Genomic DNA, 21,407 nt, shown 5'->3' with positions numbered 1-21,407 from the left:
AATGTTTTAAAAGAATCAGTTACAGCCAAATGACCAATTAAGATATTATTGTATAAGCAGGCAGTAATTAGTTGTGTACTAGTGACTGATTACTTCTGTCACACTGAATAAGGGATACACGCTAAAGTGACACAGTGTTAAGCCTGTAATTCTTGTTAGTCTATGTCAGTTGAAGTTTTGCCTCCTTATCAAGAAAAATCTCTCAAAAATAATGGTAAAAGAATGCACCCTGAAAGCTTTTTCACCACCTGAAAGCTTCAAAAGATAAAAATTAAATAAGAGGAAATTGTTGTTTATTAAAGCCCATATTGAATAGGAAGGACAATCGAAAACAACCCAACTTCTTTCACAGCTAGACTCTCCAGAGAAGTCTGCCAAATTTGGAGTCCTCAGGGCACATAGCTAATTGCATCTAAAGGTATGTATTTCTCCAAGCAGGCAAGGCCACATCCAGTAATCTTAAATTTCTTCTTTCTGGATTCCTTACAACTCAGTATGACCCTTCTAACCCAACCACTTGACAAACTTATTGCAAAAGTTCTGTTTTTTTCTGGCTGGGTCATTTCTCAGCCACATTAATTCTCTAATTCAGTGCTTTTTGCAGCCTGCAAATAGATGGATCTATACATGTGGCTGTATGGGAATGCAGGGCCTAAGAAAAACACATCTTAAACCCACACCCCCATTTAGGAAGAGAACACACAGCCAGGTCTTACATAAAACCTGACCAGCTTTCAAGGCAGGACAAATCCTAAGTGATATTATGCTTTTCATAATTTCTGCTTCAGTGGCTGTCAGCTGCCCAGTATTTTGTCTGCAGCACCTGCCCAGTATTTTGTCTGCAGACTCACAGCCAGTCATCAGAAATGCTGCTCACCTTCCCAGTTGTAACACTAATGCCTGCTGACACAAATACCTCTAGTTTTAATTCAGATCAAGCACCTACTTGTAACTCTGTAATCTCTTCCTCCGCTGCATGCTGTTGTCGCTTCTGCTCCTCAAGTTGCTCTCTTACTTTCCCACACTCCTCACTGACAGCCTGGCAGAGAGATTGAGCCAGTAGTTAATAATCCTCCAGCGGCCACCCCTTCACCTATAAAATTCCCAGCTGTGAATTATGAGTGCTTTACTGCCATGCATGGGAAAAATGCAGCACCACTGGCTCATAAAAGACAGCTAAAAGACACACTCAGAATCAAGCAAACTCACTTTATGGTGGCACATTGACTGTGTTTTACTGTTACTTTGCATTGGCTGTTGCAAATCTCAACAAAAAGAAGGTAAAACCCATGCAGTGGCATAAGCCTCTGATCAACCACCAATCTTAGACAATTTATCAGAATAGCAAAGGAAACACAATGAAATCTTCAGCCTTTAGGTGAGCGGTTTCATATACACAGGGCTGACTCATGCTTTTTTGGAAGCAACACTTGATCTTCCCAGCTGCTACCTTGAGCAGCTGAGAGCAAAAATACATGAGGAAATTAAATGCAAAAGCAACTGGTCTCAGTGTCTAAGTTTCCTTTCATAAAAATGAGTTCTTAGAAGAAGCAGTGTTATAGGTGTGAGGAACAGGTCTTGAAACGTTCCTACGAAAAAAGGAAACAACCACAGCTGTGACCAGAGGGACAGAAGATGCCACCTTCACCGCCAGTGTAAGAAATCATCACTCTTTTACTTTAGATAGGCCTAGGTCATGAGCACAGAGATATTTTCAGATTCCCAGGCTAAGGCAGGTTGCAGTTAGTCTCAGAGCCTGACCCACACAAACCTCAGGATTTCATGCAGTAATTGCTGTAGCAGATGGTAAAGCAGCTCCCTCAGCTATAATAATTACATTAATTTACCTTGAATTTTGTCTGATAATTTAGAATCTCTGTGCTCATTTGAAATTTTATTGCAGACAGCTCTTCTTGGCTGGTCTCTTGGAAACTCTGTGCCTGTTTCTTTATTGTCTCCAGCTGCAATTGCAGACTTGGGACAGCTGCGGCACACATTTGAGCCTCCTCTAATTTCTCTTGCAGGCTCTTGTTCTCCTCTCTGAGATTAGAGACGTCAAGCTTCAGCTTCTCCTGTTGCTCTGCTGCCTGTTCTTCCAGTTCTTTGAACCTTTCTGTGGCCTGGGCCAATTGCTCTTCTGCATCCACTTTTTCAGAGGTCAAGGCACAAATCTGAATGCCAAGTTCAGCCATATCAGTGTTGGTCCTGTGGAGGAGATCTTTATTTTCTTCGTTTTCCACTCTAGCATTTTCCAAATACAGCTTAACCTTAGACAGCTCTTCCTTTAGGTTCATCAAATTATTTTCCAGCTCAGCTTTTTGATGGGCTGCTCTCTCCTGCTCTTTTTTCAGCTTTTCTTCCCTTTCTTTACATTCCACCAGTTCTTGCACATGATTTCTGTTGAGAGACTCACTCTGCTCTTTCAGCTGCTGGACAAGCGTCTTCTGCTCACTCAAGACAGTCTCAGTGACTGCCAGCTCACCTCTCATCCTCTCTCTCTCATCAGTGGCCTGCTGAAGCTTGACTCGCAGATCCAGGACTTCTGCCTGCAGCCTGGACACTTCACCTCTGTTGACCTCCAGCTGCTCTTCACTCATGGTCAGTCTGAAGGCCAACTCTTTTGCCTCCTTCTCCAGGGACGCTGCCTGCTGTAGTTGCTGTTTTTCCACTGATTCCTTTTCTGATGTGAGAGATTCTATAAGTTTTGTCTGATGAAGGCATGTCTTTTCAACACTGAGCTTTTCTATCTCAAGAGTCTCTGCTTTCTTCTTGTGTCTTTCAGCTTCTGCTCTTAGCTGCTGACATTGGCTCTCCATGCCCTGCAGTTCTACTTCCTTCTGTGTGAGCTGCGACTGGAGACACTCTTTGCTTTCCTTCAAGGTGTCCATGCTTTTTTCCATTTGTAAACTATGCTGTTTGGCACTCTTCAGTTGTGCTTCAAGTGAGGCATAAGACTCCTTGGAGGTCTCTTCTCTTTGCTTTAGTTCTTCATATTCTGACTGCAGAGCCTCCAGCCTCTCCTCAAGAATTTGGCTTTGCCTCCTGGCATTCTGCAAGTCTTCATCCAGCTGTTTGTTCTCACTCCGGAGCTTCTTCTCTTTTTCATCAACTGACACCAGGGCATCATCTATCTCACTCTGAAGTTGTTTCTCAGAGGCTCTCAACTTGGCTACATCGGCTTCTAGGGAAGCTTTAGAAGCTTCCAGATTTTTCAGCTTCTCTTCCATCTTCTTCTTAGACTGCTGCAAATTCTCATTCTCTGCTTTCAGTTTCCTGCTCTCCTCATCCAATTCACTCACTGCAGAGTTTTGCTGCTCCATCTGCTCCTCCAGCTCCTTGACTTTCTGCCTGAGATGCTCCTTCTCAGACATGAGTTTCTGGTTTTGTTCCTGAAGGCTACACACAGTCTGACTCACCTTTGTTAAGCGACCCTCCTGTAGTTCAAGTTGCTCTGCTTGTGACTGGACTTCCTGCTTCAGTGCTCCTTCTCTCCTACCATACTCCTCCTCAAGTTTCTCTTTTTCCTTCCTGGCTTCCTCAAGATTTTTTTCCAGTGAACCCACCTGAGCCAGCGACCCCATTACCTGGGTCTGAAGCTCAGCCATCTCCTTTCCTTTCAGAGTCAGGGCCTCCTGAAGTGCATCCTTTTCCTTTGCCATGGTCTCCAGGCTCCCAGTCAGCTTTTCACTCTCTTCTTTGGAGTTAGCAGTGAGGCTACTGTATCTGGATTCCAGTTCCTTCTGTGCCTGTTCTTTCAGTATCAGCTCCTCCCTTGCTGCTTTCAGCTGAGAAGCATGTTCAGCATTGAGTCTTTGCATATCTGCCTTTTCCTTTTCCATCTCCTGAAGCTTCTCTAGCAGTGCCCGTATTTGTAGGGCAGAGTCATACTGGGCTGTGGCTTGCTGTCCCTTTTCGTCCAAGGCAGCATCAACTTTTGCAAGGAGGTTGAGGTTCTTCTGTTCTGTGGAACTCAGCTTGGCTTTAAGCTCATCAATGCAAAGATCCTTCACAGCAATCAAAGCCCTAGAGGTCTCCAGCTCCTGATTTGAAACCTGCAATTTTGAGGCACAATCTTCCTTGCTGGTCAACAGCTGCTCCACCTTTGTTGAGTGTTCCTTCAGCTGCTCCTTTGCACTCAGTTCCAGTGACTGTAGGCACTTCTGCAGGTCATGCACAGTGCTCTGAGTGAAGTGTGAGACCTCACACTGCTTCTGTAACTCTGTGATCATCTTTGTCAGCCGGGAGTTCTCCTCACTGTAATTATTGCTCTTCTCCTTTTCTACCTGTACTTGTTCCTTTTGAAGGCTGACAGCTGCCTGGAGCTCCTGGTTTTCCATTTCTAGCTGGTGAATACGATCTTGAAGTTCCCTCTGCCTCAGCTCAGCCTGGTCAAGTTCTAAACGCATCTCTTCGTAGCCCTCAAGGTGTTCAACATTTAGTGAGTTATTCACATCAGGGCTGGAAGGAAACTCTTGTGCCTAAATGAACAGAAGGAGAAAATCAGAAAGTTTAAGCAGCATTAAACATTCATTCAAATGGTGTGTTCAAATGAAAGCAAGTTCAGGTTCTTAATGTACAGTGACATTATGTGTTGCCTTTATAGCACTACAAGATATCAACTTGTAGGAAATGAAGCTTGTTTTCTCAAAAGATAAATGAAAACATGCCTGTCTGCAGGTAGTCTTATGATCATATTTCTTTCTTTTACAAGATTTGCATGTTAAGTTGAAGTAGCTGACAATCCCCTTTACTTTTAATTAAAATGCTTCCCTTTACTTTTAATTAAAATGCTTTTTGCAGTTTAGATTATAAGACTCATAACCATCATAAAAGTTCTCAGAAACTGTCAACGAAGGACCTACCATGACATATAAACATTTATTTGCAATTTGCTTACCTGCAAATAATTGCTCACTAAACTGCTCATGCTGGAACTGCGACTTGGGGGCTTCCATAGATATGCTGAAGATCCAAGTGAGGACAGAGTCCTCCTGTTTAGAGAAATAATATCTAAGGTAAGTCTAAGCACATATATATGTATCTTTCTACTTGTATATGTAAGATTGATCTAGTGGTAACTACCACATAAAAAAGGATATAACTGCACCCGCAGTCTCGGCCAGCAACCACTGAAGTTGATGAAAAATAAGATAGGGATATCGGAGACATCTATAAAAGGTGATGAGGCTGGCAGCTGTCACTTCCCTCATCCACAAGAACTACGCAGCCTTGCTCTAAGGAATTACATCGCTGTGTGGTGGCAGCTCAACCAGAGGATGGCAGCAAAGGGCCCTTGGAAACCCCCATGGATACAAATGTCTCTGGACCAGACCTGGTAGGTTTTGCTATCCCCCACTTGTAGGTGGGATCACCGCGGCTGCAAGTGAAGCACACGGCTTGGCTGTGCAGTCACTACATGTCTCAGCTCTTGAAACAGAGGAAGCTAAGAAGATTTCTTCTTGTGCGTGTATAGATGAGAATAGCTTGGGATTTGGGCCAAAACTGCAGCTACTGAAGTGGCATATTACAGAGCACCATCTCTGATCCCTGGTTCTCAGTATACTGAAGGACAAACAGGACAATTTGGTCATGGAAAAAGCATATACCTGCTCAAACACAAGTGTTCCTACCCACAAAAGCAGAAGCTTTTACAGATTCTTTAGCAAGCAGGTGTTTTATGGCCTTGTAAATAAAAAATCACAATGTGGCTCCATCTTACCTGGCAAATGCTGGCCAAGCAGCATCTAAATCATAGCCTCTTGATGCCAAGTCAAACTGAACATCAGTAAGCTCATAGAGTTGACCCACAATGTCAGAACTCAATTTGGAATTCAGAAATGGACTTCTTGCATAGTACCAGTCACTTGAAAACAAACAAAAGAGAAGTAATAGGCAAAAGGGAAGCAGCAGTTTCTCTTACATAAAACTCCCTACATCATTATTCACTCCACCACAGAAAAACTATGATACAGTATTTTAAACACAAATGAAAACAATTAGACCCACCAAACAATATTCTATCCCTTCAATGTCAATGAAATGAAACAAATTTAATTAATTTCACATCTTTAAAGGAATCCCTGCACAAAAGGTTTTTTCCTCAAGTGCTTGGGCAAATCACTGACAATAAAAAATATTTGCAATACACTGGATAATCACACAGTAACTAAAGCATACATTTAATACATCAAAAATGAGGAACAGAAAGCAGCATCCAGAGATAAATACATCGTGAAAATAGCTGGCTTTTTCTTAAAGCCCTAGCAGTGCCCCTCCAACCAAATGCAAACTATCTTTGGAATTTCCTGGCCAAGGGCAAGTTTGGTCCTTTGTGTGACCACCCACAGATATATGTAAATGCTTTCTGGGCTTTGTGCAACACATTCAAATTATTCTTCTCTCATGATGAATAGTCCATCAAACCCAGGATCTTCAATACTTACAAATATATGACCTTTCAAAGTGACGTACAGAAGCATCAGCACAACCCACTCCACATATATTAAGCTGTAATAACTTTCAATCTTTACAAGCCCAAGATAGGCATGAACCAGTGACCCAGGCCAAAAGGTCTATGATCCTTCATATCCTATTACCAGCTCTCTAAGCCAAACAATTGGAAGTGTTTCAACTTCTTTCAATAACTACTAGGTGATGTTGCTTGATCACATTGAGCAAACACCCCATTAGTTAAAAAAGCCCTTTGCTATTCACCTGGTCACTTTGGTGTTCATAAAACATTGCTGCAAGGTGTCTGCTAGCCTTTGGTGAACCAGGGAATAACGAATAAATGCTCTTCCTTTTCCAAGAGAGGTTCGTAGCTTGAAGGGAGAAACCACAAGAAAAGAAAGTTAAATATCATTTGTGATCATGTAGAGACATGGCCAGAACAGCCTACAAAGCAGCACAAAAATACTCACAATAAGCCACTGTAAAGCAAAAAGTTGTAAAGGAAAAAGTTGTAAAGGAAGCCAGTAAGAACTGCCACTGAGAAACATCTTTTCCTAAGTCTGTCATTGGGTGGAATCTTTTCAGAATGATGAATTTGTTTCTACAGCTGGCTATTGTTCACTTTATAATAATATAAAAGGCACCACAGGACCAACAAATCATCTAATATATTGAGTACCTGAGCACAGACTATGCTAAGAACATTTCAAAATAAAAGGCAAATCTCAATGTGCCCAGCCAAGATGGAAGTGACAGCTTAAGTTACTGAAGATGTGTATGGCCACAGCTGGAGGATCTTTAGGAAAGATTAAGTCATAGAACAAAGATGTACACATATACAAATACACATCCCCATGGACACAGTAACCCCACATAAATGCAAAAAGCCTTTCTTAATATGTAGCTTCTAAGTTGATTAAAACCTAATTATTTTTTCAGACCAAGAACAGCTGCATGACCAAAATTAATGGATCGTTTAATGAAAACAGCTGTTAAATCAACATAAGGGGGATCACAAAGCTCAGTACTGAATTTTTTTATTGCTATTGACTTGAAAAATCAATACTTTGTTTTTACATCTGAAGCATTTTCTGTCCTGCAAGATAGTGAAACACTGAATAGTGGTGTTTCTTCTTTCTATCAAAGTCAGTAATCAATTTAGAAATGGAAAAGGATGAAAGAATTTCTCACCCAACTGCTCATCTAACTAACAAAGCAAACACATTTATGTTTTAAAATAGAAGCCAAGACAAATAATAGAGAGGCTGAGGCACAAGTTAGTAGGTTACTGTAAACTTTGCTTGAAAGGTTAGTGTGAAAGAAGGCTCAAAGGCCACACAAGCTTTCTTTCCCAGCCATCAGTATTCCACTGTGCTGAAGTGAGAGCTTCCCTGTTTTTGCTATTACTGGGCTTCTGCTCTGAAATAACACAAGCTCTTCATTTAGTTCAGTAACCCACTACATACAAAAATGTTCCTTATAAATGGAACCTGAATGAAATGTGAAGCAAAGACAGCAACACTTATTACTGATTTTTGTTTTGAATTCTACAGGATGGAAAGTGCAAAATGCCATGGTCCCTAAGCACTAAGTATCCCAGAAACAGCAAATTTAATTTACCCCCTGGTTTTCACCCTCATTCACCCTGCAGGTATCTGAACATTTCTTCAGGGAGATGCTATCCCTACTCTGTGCACAGGAGCTTACAAGTGTTTTTTCCTAACTAGGCATATTTAGTGAATATCTTAAGAACTGTCAAAAAAACCTCCAAACCCTGGAAGCCACAGAATTAATCCTATCCTTACTCCCATTGGTTTATCAATTTAAATTCTGATACTTTCTATAAGCAATATGGAGACCTCAGAAAAAAAGGTACATTATGAGAACCAGAGGAAAATATTTACATATATGCAGCTAAAAGTAGCCAAAGACTATTTGACTAGGAAACAAAACCATGCCACCTCCTGCTGGAGCCCTGTTAGAAATCAGGGAGGCAGAGTGTCTGGAATTGACAATATTTCCATGTTGCCAGCAAACACTGTACCTAAGGTGCAGTGTATGGCTGTAAACATTTGGAAAGATGTGTATTAAGTGTAATCACCTTTGGAAAGGGAAAGGGGAATGACCAGAACTCACTGCCACCTACTGCTCTCAAGAATAAGGCCCTCTACTTAATTAACAGATAACAGCTTCCAGGGTATTCTTATTTGCTTCCTTGCTCCACCTCTCTAGCATATCATGCACCCTAATATTAGAAGCACTGCAAGCAGAGCAGAAGCTGTTGAATGTCTGACTGTTCTTTAAGTTAACTGCTATTACTCTTTCCTTTTTTTTCATTTCCAGGTTTGAAAGTCAACTAGTATTGTTCGGTAAGCAAATAAAGGACATTTGAAAACCTCTATGTTCTATCCAGCCAGGTTCAAAAATTTGCTGCTGATTTCTACCTGTAATGAAGGGGAATAACAAATATATATTTATGCCATGTGTCATCTAATTTCTGGGCCCAAGTCTGCCAGCTCACTTACCCAAAACAGATCACTGATTCTTTTTTTAAGAGTTTATATTTCTAAACCACAAGTTAATAAAGATTAAGGAAGCCTTCTATATGCTAATTTCGATGGCTGCACATAAATTGAAGTAGAAAATATCCTGCTTCCAAACTATAATTTCTGACATTGTACTAACAATTTAACAGCCAGAGATACTGAAGAAGGAAAAAGCAGAGCAGCCTTTACATGTGGCAATATGCAGGTGATACCACAGGCAACAAACTGCTGACTACAGCACAGCCACCTTTGCAGAGAAATCTGCAATCGTCAGACCACTGCCTCTTCTATCCACAAGGAAAATCTTCTTCAAACAATTCTAAAGACTCAGACAGGATCAACACAGAAAGCTTCTCACAGCTTTTATTTCACCCATGCATTGAGCTGAAGACATAACATGGTTTTTACAAGATTAAGCTTTTATTACTAATCTAAATCTAACAGGAACAAGGCTTTTTGTGCTGTTCCGGACAGCTTACCCAAGGGAATAATAACAATCACCCCTAGTCATTTCATCATGCTATTTCACACAGAGGAACAGAGTTCAGACAGAAGATGAAACTGCTGCTCTCAGTCAGTCCTCCTCAACTCTACGGACCAGTTTAAAAAGTCTTAACAAAAGTCAAATATGGTGAACCTTTCATCTTACACTTAGAGCCAGATACTGCTCTAAGCTTTGCTGAAGATGGCATGCTCTACCCTCGACTTGATTTTTCATTTCTTTTTAGAGAAAACGACATAAATTTACGAAAACACAAGGCACAACCAGAGACAAACAAGTCCATTCACTTGCGTAAGTGATATTTGAAACAGGAATCATGCTTTTGAATCCTACATAATTTAGTGCCCTAGTAAAAAAAGTAATCTTGCATTTTGATACTTCATGTGAAAATTAGAAAAAAAATCCCGTTTTTTTGCTATATGTTGAAAGCTTTCTTTTTTTTTTGTTTGTTGCTACTGCTCTTTGAAAAAACATGGCAAAACATAAACCACATATTCTGATGCTCAACTGATATACTTACTTCTGTAATAGACTTGACAAAGCGGATTCCATCATTAGCTCCTTTGATTTTTGCCAGACAGTCACAGAAATAATCCCAGTAGTCTTTTCTGTTCCCCAGCAATGTGCTTTTTTCTTTCTGGTCAAACTTAAAGCAGGAAAACAAAATACAATGAGCAAAATTCAAATAGAAATATACTTATATATAGCTACTTGGAATCCTGTTCCTCTCCCAGCAGCATGTGCTTTCGTAACTCTTCTTAGCTTTAGCCAGTGCATTCACAAAGGAAAGAGACACTGCACTGTACCACTGCAATCCAGCAGTTACAAAAGCTACTTAACTGACAGTAAGAGATAATAATGTTCTGGGTCTCTTTAAAATACAGACATCCATTCAAAACTCCTGAGACAAAGACTGGCAGCAGATTCAGCATCTGTTCAAGAGCAAGGCACTAACAACCAGCTGCTCAGAGACCTACAATTAAGTGTGGCAGTAGCATGAGTGTATGTACCAGAAAAATCTGCTCTAGTTAAATCATGCTCAGAGCAGCAATGCAACAAGTGTATGGACTGAACCCTGGACCATCCAAATCCCAAAGGATTTTCCAGTTTCTGCTCTACAACCCCATTAAAACTCCCTTGCCTAGACTAAGGCTAGATTAGAATTTGTTGCAAATTAGCGTTTGTTGCAATCAGTGGCATGATTACGGTATATGTGGACACCACACTATGCAAACTGAATTTCAGTTTGCCCAGCAGCATCCTCTTTTACTTAAACCTTAAGGGTGGACAAAAAGCAGCAGTCCAGATTAAAAATCAGCCTTTTGCTTTAAGCAGTCCATTCAATCAAAAAAGCTTTCTAAAGCAAAATTGTTGAAAATTCTATAAATTACTCACATCCAGTATTTATTTTTCATTAAAATGTCAAGATATCATTGCCACAGTTTTTTCAGGATAATTTAGCAAGATATATCTTTAAAATCAAGCTCAGATCTTTCATATCAATAAAGAAATGCCTTACATTTCTCAAGTCAAACTTCCAGCACTGCCTTTTGATTACATTAATTTTCACTTGAAATAAGTATAATAGGCAGCACATATTTCAGTCCTCTTATTACACACACCAAAATACAATAGAAAGAGAGACTCAACTGGATATTTATGGTTATTTGAGTTAAAATCCACAGGGTGAAGAGCCAGCAAGAGAAAATAAGGCCAAGTTTTGCTGGTGGATTACAAATGACACAAATCACTTTTTACCTGTAAGAGGTACTCAAGCTTGTAGGAGAATTTTTGCAAGTTGACACTGTCGTCTGTGATTGGTTCACCTCCTTCTTTAAATTCTTTACTTAATTCAGTCACTGCATCTTTAAAACAAGACAGCAAAATAGTTAACTAATGCAGAGGACATATAGCACTGAATCCATAAACAACTAAATAAATGCTTTCTTCACGGACACTCGTGCATGTGGACTCATTTTCTTTTAGCTGAAATGTCTTAATGACAATATGAAGAAATGACTGATAAGCTTGTAATTTGAGACCACCCATAAGAAAATAGGAGTTCAAACTGTGACAATCTGTTGTATGGATTATTTCTTCTTAAAACACACACCTAGCACTTCTGACACTTAGCAAAACCTGCTAACAGACAATTGTTAATTGCTACCTCAGCAGAGGGAAGAGAAATAACTTTTTGCTGTCTCATGTGCACATTAAGGTATTGCCACAGGACAAACAGAATTCTGATTAGAAAGGACAAAGCATGTAATCTGCTAAAGGGGATCAGTAACACGAGAACAGTCATTCAGTCAGCACATTTATCTTCTCCATGCTTTATTCAGGAAGGTTCAGCTTGTGCTGGTTACAAACACAAATGAAAAAATAATTTACATAAAAAATAAGCATACCGCAGCTCCATTTCCCTGAAATGTACACCCATAGTGGGTAAGGAAATCTCAAGTCAAATACTTTATTGTCCCCCTGGACAGTCTAGCCCCAAAAGGATGTACTTCTCAGCATCAGAAATTACTGATTTTGAGCTTGCTTTCCCCTTGGTCTTATATTTATTTCAGGCTGACTGAGTGAGCTTTAGGTCCCAGTCCCACTCAATAACCCTTTGCAAATTAAAATTTCTTCTTGTTAGTAGTCACATAGATCTCCTTTTTTATGTTACAGGAAGATGCAGATTTTCAGCTTTGGTGCATATACCTTTTCTTTAATAAAAATTAAAAGGAAAAATATCAGAATCTTGGGAGAGGCAGCTGATTAGGACAGAAAGGGAGCAGAAACACTGTTATGAGTCTGGTAACAATTCTGCCTGCAACAGAACTGTTTAAATGAAGTTGGCTACTTCTAGTGGAAGACAGGTTCCGCTGCAGCGAGAACAGCAGGTGTAATTCTCCAGCACCCTTCCTCTGGGTCTCCTTTCCCAGCTAGGTTTGGCCTCCTGGTATCAATGTAATCGATATAGGGTGACTAACTAGGGAATAATGTGCTCTGACTCCATGATTTTAGATGGTTGAACAATGTTTTATTAAGTTATATTATATAACACTAATACTATACTAAATTACATACTAAAGAAATACTATATTACGAAGATACTACTTGTGACTGTCTGGAGACAGTCAAGACACAGCTTTGACCCAACTGGCCAAAGAATCAAAACAGCTTTCACTGGTGTCTAATTAACAAATCACTTTAGGTAAACAATCTCTATAACACATTTTACATTTGCAAACAACAAGAGTAGTAATAGAGATGAGAATTGTTTTCTCTTCTTCTCTAAGTTTCTCACTGCCTTCCCCAGGAAAAATCCTGGGAGAGAAAATTATGTGTCTCTCTGTTCAGAGAATGTGAATACTACATCCTGGTTTTTTCCCTTCCCATATTAGCATCAACTCCACACCAGCTTCCCACTAAGGAAGGCTGAGTTTTAGGCCCTTTCTCTTTACTTCACATGAAGTCTTGTAGCAGCAGCAGCGCAGCTTTATGCATGCTGATGAAGTACTAGTTCACAATGCACACCTCACACACTCCTTTCTTTAAATTGTAAAACTTATTTTTTCTCTTACATGTTTAAATTTACAGAATTTAAGAACTCAGGGTCCTGCAGAAGGTACAACACTTGTCTCACAAAAAAAAAAATCAGTCACACTGCACACCTTGAATTGTGTTGCTACAATGCTGCAGGAAAAAGTTACACAATAGAAAACACAACTCCTACTCTCTGTTATCTAAACCCAGGCTGGATGCAGTCCAGCCTCCAGACGGTATCTGCCAACATGGCTCTCAGTGTACCTTGCAAGTCTCTGATAATCCGCTGCAGCTGGCTTTCGCCACTCGTGGCTGCCATCTTGGAAACAAAAGGAACTCCCCTCCTGGGCTGGTAACCTTTTCATCCATCTAGATAAAAACTGCAGAGTTCATATCCTTGAAGACCATTGGGTTGATGATGATTATTTTTCTCTGTGACACCTGCAATTGTAAAAGTCAAAAATAAAATGGAAGTCTTTATCAGCTCAAACAAGTAGAAAAGAGATGCTTTGACATTTTAGATCCTGTTGAGTAATGAATTCCAAGGCCAACCCTTTTCCAGGAATCTCCTTAATGTTTTCTTCTAGTTTTCACTTTCCATTTCAGTTATTTCTTCAGTTATATCTTTCAAAACAACCAAGCAAACCTCAGAGAGCAATTTTCTCTGGCTGGAGTTACAACACAGTTGGTAGTACAGCTCAGCTCTGGCTGGCATTTCACTCAATCTATCTTGTGACCCTGAGGAAGGTTCCAATGACATGTGATTTTCCCTCCCCAAACTCTCTGCCAGATCTTCCCTACAGGCTGTAGAGTAAAAAGGTAAGACAAATTTTCCATTTCAGAAGGACTTTCAAGACACAGAGTAGGCACAAGCCAAGGAGTCAAAAATGATACATGCTTGACTCTCTGACACTGGAGCATATTTTTAATGTGCAAGAACTACTTAAATATTTAGAACTGGAGTGTGATTTTAGCACAAGGAGCACCTCACAACCCCTTCTCAGAACCCACTGTTCCCTACACATGTAAGATGACACCACTTTATTTTAAGCTCTGTTACAACATCCCTGGCTGGATCAACATACCTTGCACCACCTTCTTTGCTTAGGATGAGTTATACTTGGCACTCACAGAAAATCTTTCTTAAGGTAAAATTAATTAAAAGCCTCAAACACTTTAATAAAACAACCATGCCTGGGGATGTAATCTTTCCAATGCTAATCTGGGAACAATCATTCAAAAAAAAAAGCCACATAGAAACTGTATAGGGAACCTATACTAAGCATCCTATTCAAAGGTTGTTCAGAATTCTGTCTGCAGAGGTACAGCCAAAGTTTCAAGAAAAGACAACACCCAAAGTACTGAATCTTTAGAAAAATTGCTGTTACATATCAGTGCTTTTGTTATGATTCAAGCTGAACTACAATGAAATTAAGTTATAATTAAAATCTTGCAAACTTTTGAATCTAATGTGATTAGGTCACATTATTACATCTCCTTTCCCTTTCCATTCTTTCACTCCCAAAAGAGCTACATTGGCATGGCTGAAGTAAGTGTCTGAATTAATCAAACACATCATCCTTCCTACCCTATGTATTAAGGTACTGCTAGGAAGTGATCCCAATGTGATCCTGTATTCTTTTCTGTTTGAAACAAAGCAAATATTAACAAAGTCATAGAGACTGAAGAACATCAAGTATAAAGAGAAGGCTGAAACTAGGCTTACTCCTGAGTTTCTCTGTATGCCTGCACTTTGTTACATACTAGTTTCCATTTCCATGTTTTGATGTTAGTTGTTATATTATGACACAAGTGTTACGTGGACCACGTGCTGTCTGGGGAAAGGCTTTTGCCTGCAAAATCCCCACCACAACCAGTTGCTTCGGGGACAGGAGACCAGAACAGCATAGACTACCTGACCTGTGGTGCCAAACACAGTTTTTTACCTTAAATCAACAATGTGACATATCCAAGATTCCTATTTCGATGCTACCCGGAGACCACACAAAGTACCACACTTCTTGGGACCAGTTTGGGTACTACTGAAAAAAAGCAAGAGTAACAAACTCAGTGAGTCAATGTTTCTTTTTCTAAGCACTCACAGTAATATCAGCCTATCTGCTCAGCTTGGCAACTGTTACAGAAAGGAGCTGAAGTGGGAAGACTCTGCCGTGTGGGCAATGAAAGACAAAAAGTGCGTCCAAACCTTTTCCTCACACAAAGAGGGAAAAGAACAAGGACCAACAAGGGGTCCTGCCTGTGCTTCCCAAAGGACAGAATAAGCTACCATTCAAGGCTCCAGAGACACAAAGGCTTTGAAAGAGGCATGCCAGGAAAACAGCGAGCAGATCAACTGCAGGCATCTACAGAGAGAGTAGGAAGTTGGAAATTGAGCCTTTATTTAGCAATAACCAGCAGGGAGTGGGACCCGGGGCATCCTATGGCAGCCAGGCACAGCATGGGACCTTGTCAAGTGCTAATTCCCAGCAGGGTGCACAGGCAGACATTCACTGGAAGACGACTAAGGCTGTTCAGTTTCCCCAGTCCCATTAGCAGTGCTTAAAACAGTGTGTATGCCCAGAAGCCACAAATAAGTCACTACTGGGTGCACAACAGCTCAGTGGCACAGGGCAAGAGTAGGCTCTGTGCTCCCAGTGGATTGATCTTGTTGAGCCAAAACAGCCAAAGATACACATCTTTATTCCTGTTTGGATCTCTAGTTAGAATGTGAGAACCCTGAAAAGAAACCACAACTCAGCTGGAGGCATGAAGCTGCACAGCCCACTCCTCTTCCTACTCCCTGTCGCCTCTCAATACCTGGAGCAAGGTCTCACAGCTTCCCCCTTCCTTGCATCAGCTCCCACAGATGACACATGCATTTATCCCCTTCTCTTCCCAGAGGTGAAGAGGATCTTTTGACCTGGACTATGGCATAGGGCAAATGTGCTGAAACTTCTACTTGTCTTCTCCTCTACAAAATGGGGAGAAAGGCTCTTCTCCCCTCCATGGTCCTTCCAGAGGTATTCCTAGAAAGCACAGCTCATCCCACAGAAAGGTGCGTAGCTCTCAATTCCCATGGCAAAGAAAGTTGATAATGTATCTTAACTGGTTTCTCAAGGTTTCAAAATAGGAAGAGCTTCTGTAGACACCTGATCTAGTCCTTCCTGATCACAGAACATTTTGCCCAGAATTCTTTAGTTCCTCCAGAATTCTCTGTTCCTCCAGCATTTCCTATCCTACTATGCACACCTGTAAATACTTGCTTTGTGAAAACAGCATGATACATTCCTCAGGCATGAGTGACCTGCTGTGGGTCGAGAGCTTTTTAGATGATGCATTGTTACCTCTTATATAACAGCACTGGACTAAGGCTGATGGCATTAACTTGCCCAGAGCTGCTGAGCTGCAATGACACCAGCACAGCAACACTAAGGACCTGGCACAGAGGAGGCAAGACAGGGCATGCCACCACTCCCTCCTCACACTCCTGGGCCGTGCCTGCTGATCTCTGAAGGTGGTTCCTGCCTTCCTTGCTGGCATAAGTGCTAGTGTGGGGGTGGCAATCTTCTTTACAGAGGAGGATATCCTGGAGATTAAAGAAAGAAGCAGAAAGGAAATAGCCCACATAGAAGAAAAGGAAAGATTTACCTGAAGGGGAGTGAGACACATATAAAACAGGCAACAAAGTATAATGACTATAATTAAACTGGTTAATGAAGTAGCTACAATGACCTATATTTAATCTGATTCTATAAAATTTATCTATCTTCATTTTTTACATCATTTCTGCATCTCCTGCAGCTAGCTTTTAATTTTTTTATCAATTGGTCAGTTTTAGGCAACTTTGACAGAAGGTAGCCATCTTCAAAATATTACATCTTCAAAATATTACTTCTCCATGTGCAATGAAAACAGGAAGCAGGGAGAATGTCCATGAGCAAAGTCTCTCTGCATTGTTAAAAATGCTACAGTGAGATCTCCATTACAGCCTGATACCAGTGAATCCATTCCCCACCCAAATGTGTTTTCATGTGCAGTAAGAGCAGAGCTCACACTGCAGACTTGGTGTAATTCAGGTAAACAGTAAATCAGATTTGCAAAAAATATTCATTGGAAACCAAGATCCACTACTTTCTACTTCTTATGGAAATATTTCTTCCTAATATGATTACTCTGATCTAGTTGTTCCAAACAAGGACACTTCATCACATGGCCCCAGATGGTATCACAAGACCTTTAATTATTTGGTGCCCACAATCCTACACTGTTTCTAACATTCTATATGAAACAAAACAGGCAAGGGAATATACTGAGAAAAATCCTATGTTTGTAAGTCATAACTTTACCTGCATTATTTCTTTGTGTAGGGTGAACATGATATGTTCTATAAAAGCAGATACTGACTGATAACTGCAAGGCACACAGTAGAAAAGAACTCCAAACAGCCTACCTGGTCATCCAGCTGGCTACAGGACACACTGACAAAAGACATTGAATGCAAAACTCGTGGCAAAGATGAAGGAAGAACTGGGGAAAAAAAAGTCCCTAACCCTCAAAACTGCAACAGCATTGATTTAGTTAAATAATTTCATTCCAGTAATTGTCTGAAAAAATTTCACTGAGCCTTAGTGAAATTCACAGTAGCTGTGTTGCAGCTTTTCTTATTTTGTACCATGCAGGCACATAGAGCCACATATTCATAAAGCTGGAGAGCTATTTGCTGAAAGTAAGGATCTGAGGTATAAAAGAGACAGCGTGATTCTTCTGTCATGCACACACGTGCTTTTTATAGGGCAACTCAACCCTTTGTGCTTTAACACTGCATACAAAGATATGTGACTGATAAAAACACACACTGGACTATATTAAATAGGAGGATTAAAAGCAAAAGGCAGGCACAGCCTGAAAGACAGCTAGGGTTTCCATTCCGAGAAGTGAAATTTTCTTTTCAAATCAATCATTCCCCTTCATTTTCTACACCAACAAAACTTCACATTTCAGTGACAACAACATGGTTTGGGAATATAAACAATTAGCAATAAAAGACATCTTGCTGAAAACACATGTCCAGAAAAACAAATTCTCAGAGGATCATAACATAGCAGAAGAGAGTAACTAGATGAAAAGCATAAAAACATTCACATTTAACAAATGCTTGGCAGAAAAGGAGCATTTTTATAGTTAAGGACTCCTTACAGTAAAGCCTTTTTGTGGGGAGGCTCTAGTGCTCTAGGAATATTTGCATTTTACAGCATAAGAACACTAACTAATAACATTAATAAAATATGGCTTGTACCCCATACGTGACAGAAGAGACTGACACAAAAGAATCAGTAAAGTTTTAAAGTTTTTAAAGGTTTTTTTGTGCAATCTTCTCTATTCTATGGACAACTGACCTACATTCCATCCCTATTCCTTGTATTTGCAACCTCTTCTCAGAAAAAGATCAAAACTAGGCAACACACAAGAGTATACAGTGGCACGATAAGAACTCCATGAGACTGAGTTAATTTTTAACCTTGAGTGGACAAAGCTGGCACCCTAACAAATTTTTTTAATGCTGCACCTATCAAATTGGATCTCCACTCTAATACCTGGCTTTAAACCTTTTAAAACCTTACATTGTACTCTGCCAAACAGGACAGATGCATCAGACTAGGGACACAAATTCCTGACTTGGAGAATATTTTTTTTGCCTCTGATATTCCTTCACATCAATAACTGTTGAACAACACGAACTCAAATGACCACTTTCTGCAAACAACACCACAGGGATGACCTAGTACATATCTCACAAAGACAACCTTGTCTCAGCCCTATCTCACGATGACAGAACTTCCCTGTTTGAGGAAGCAGTCAGTTTACAAAGAGAAGAGCTCTCTTCTGATAACAGGAATTTTACAAGTATCGCTTTTAACAAACTTGTCTGCCCTTTTCCCTTAGGACACGCCACACCTTGTCCCATGTGAGGAAAGCTACACCTTGTTTACTAACATCTATCAATTAACCCAACAATAACTTTCCCAGAGACTTGCTTCTCCACACTGCTCCCATCCTATTTCACTCCCCCTGGAGAAGGTACCCCTGCTGTCTCAATGCCTGTATGGTGAGCTGAAAAGACAGAATTCATTCAAAAGTGCAAAGGTTTTTTTCCCCCTTCATGCTCTCATTCTCCTAAACAATTCTCCCTGTGTCCCTCCCTGCCACAAAATCTGCTCTTTCTCTCTACAACTCACACAACCATTTAAATGCCTTACACATCCTTCAAGCCAGGCACATGACACTCAGGAGGAGCTACTCTGAGGAGCACCACGTAGACACCTACAGAAACAGAAACACCAGAGGACTTCCAGCTGCAGAGGAGCATTTGGTGATTCATGAAACCCAACTTGCTCATCGTACAAGCTTGGAGATGTCAAAATCTCTTTCAAGTCTCCAAAATTGGTCACTGAGCCTTGTTCACTTCCTCAGCAAGCTTGGCCTGACTAAAGTATCTCAGCCACGTCTGAGACTTCGGGATAGTTAAAACCAACAACAATTAAATCCTGGATTTTAATGGGACCCTTCCTCAGCAGCACTTTTTACCTCTGTATCTACTGTTGCACACTGTCCCTCCAAGCTGAGGTTTCAGAAGTACTTGAAAAGGCTTCCTCCAGCTAATGGTTTTGGGAAGTCTGGCAGACGGGTGTTGAGCCTTGCCCTCTTGTAGCACCTCCTGTGTCCTCCCTCCAGCCAGCAGCTCCCCAGAATAACTCCTGGCCTATATGCAGTTCCCAGTGAAATACCAACTTGCAACACTGAAAATTACAGGTTTTGACCACACATGTGGACCAAATAGAGGGTGAGGCAAGCAAAAACCATGCTGAGACAACCCAAACTGACAGGCCACTGAGTGAGTCATGCTGCCCAGAGTCAACAGAAAGAATTCTTGTTTTCCTTCCTCTGTAGCAGGAAGAATGGAGTATTTCCTCTCTCCCTCTTTTGTTGTGTTTTCCAGTGAAGGTCACCATTTTTGGGGGAAAGGGGAAATTTGAGAGTTAAAAATTCAAAGATTTAGAAGCATTTGGAGGAGATGCCTGTATGAGACTGTCATGCTGGGTGGCTGGGAGGATAAAGGCTCACAGATGACAGAGGCTTGGCATGAGCCCAGTTATTTGGGATATCCTGATCCAACCAGTTCACTTTCGAAACCTAAACTGGCTTGTAGCAGTAGCAAGACCTTTCCTGTCCTCATCCTTCTTCCCAGCAGGACTCATTCAGAGTTTAACTGTTTGTAAATATCTCCTGAGGTCACTATACCACCAATCAACACAGAATACCAACATGGGCAAAAGTACTAAGCCAAAGGAAGGGCATACAAGTCAAGGTCCCGTGCCTGCACTGAGATCCAGGCACTTTGCATAAAAAGTTCTGCTCTTTCTATCAGTGTTACAAACTGTAAAAGCTTCTTCAGAATACATTTGGGCAAAGGATTTTAAATTATAACTACTAGAGAATTTTTGGACACAAACAGCTACCCCTCCACGAACAAAATGGAATTACTACATCAAAATATGAACTAGACTAGATACAAGCTGTGTAAGTGTCCCTGCATTGGCAAAACCAAACAAATAAACACACGGTAATACAAACAAATAAATACATTAAAATGATAATGAAACAAATAAATACATTAAAATGATAATGTGTAACAATAAAAACACTTAGGGTTCTTACAGTTCCCTTAATAATCTCAAAAACATGTAAAGAATAGTTGAAGAGTTTGACATTTATCTGACAAATAAACAATTGTTAATTTTTAAATGTGATGAACTAAGAAAAATAAATAACAATCTGGGTTAAAAAAAAATCAGTATTACTTTTCCTTGAGTCTACTGCATAATTTCTGCAATTTCACAGACTACATCCTGACTAGTTTTGTCTCCCTAGTTGTTTCTTTAGGTCTCCATCATGCACCAAACAAGAGGAACCTAGCCTCCAGGATATTAGGACAAATTCCTATTCTTTTACGTAACCCTCTAGCAGTGGAGAGAGGGACTGCAAACATAATACACTCTTTCACTGTTATCAAATGGTGTACATAAGAGACTCCTTCATACATGAAAATCAGGCTCCATAACTAACAGGTTCTTGTGAAGTAGTAGTGAAACCAGGTTTATAACAAATGCTGTCAGATATATATACTACAGATATTACATATGTACACTACAACAAGCAGAGAGAAATTGACTATCAGTTGTTTTGCACCAGAGTATCTTAAGACACAACTTTTTAACTGCAGCACAGCCTCCTAAATGTGAATGTTGGGAAACAATATTTGGAATGTCTAGAACATTTTTTAAATTCAAGCACTCCCACGAGGATCATTGGAA

General features: G+C 40.4%; 1 protein-coding gene across 3 annotated transcripts in view; it reads right to left on the bottom strand.

Moving 5' to 3' along the window:
* FYCO1 (FYVE and coiled-coil domain autophagy adaptor 1) overlaps window positions 1-21,407 on the bottom strand; it is a 45,957-nt gene that overhangs the window by 23,276 nt on the left and 1,274 nt on the right. Inside the window, exons 1-9 of one of the 3 annotated variants that reach the window (XM_036406260.2) lie at window positions 13,588-13,711; window positions 13,300-13,476; window positions 11,257-11,363; window positions 10,019-10,144; window positions 6,715-6,821; window positions 5,720-5,863; window positions 4,898-4,991; window positions 1,848-4,478; window positions 947-1,039 (exon numbers count right to left, since the gene is read on the bottom strand). In XM_036406260.2, coding sequence (XP_036262153.1) covers window positions 947-1,039; window positions 1,848-4,478; window positions 4,898-4,991; window positions 5,720-5,863; window positions 6,715-6,821; window positions 10,019-10,144; window positions 11,257-11,363; window positions 13,300-13,354 — 3,357 coding nt within the window. In that variant the 5' untranslated portion in view covers window positions 13,355-13,476; window positions 13,588-13,711. The other 2 variants (XM_054515755.1, XM_054515761.1) reach the window with 2 other exon arrangements.

The sequence above is a fragment of the Molothrus ater genome, chromosome 1, assembly GCF_012460135.2.
Source record: "Molothrus ater isolate BHLD 08-10-18 breed brown headed cowbird chromosome 1, BPBGC_Mater_1.1, whole genome shotgun sequence".
Taxonomy (NCBI): domain Eukaryota; kingdom Metazoa; phylum Chordata; class Aves; order Passeriformes; family Icteridae; genus Molothrus; species Molothrus ater.
This window is presented reverse-complemented; position numbering and strand designations above follow the sequence as displayed.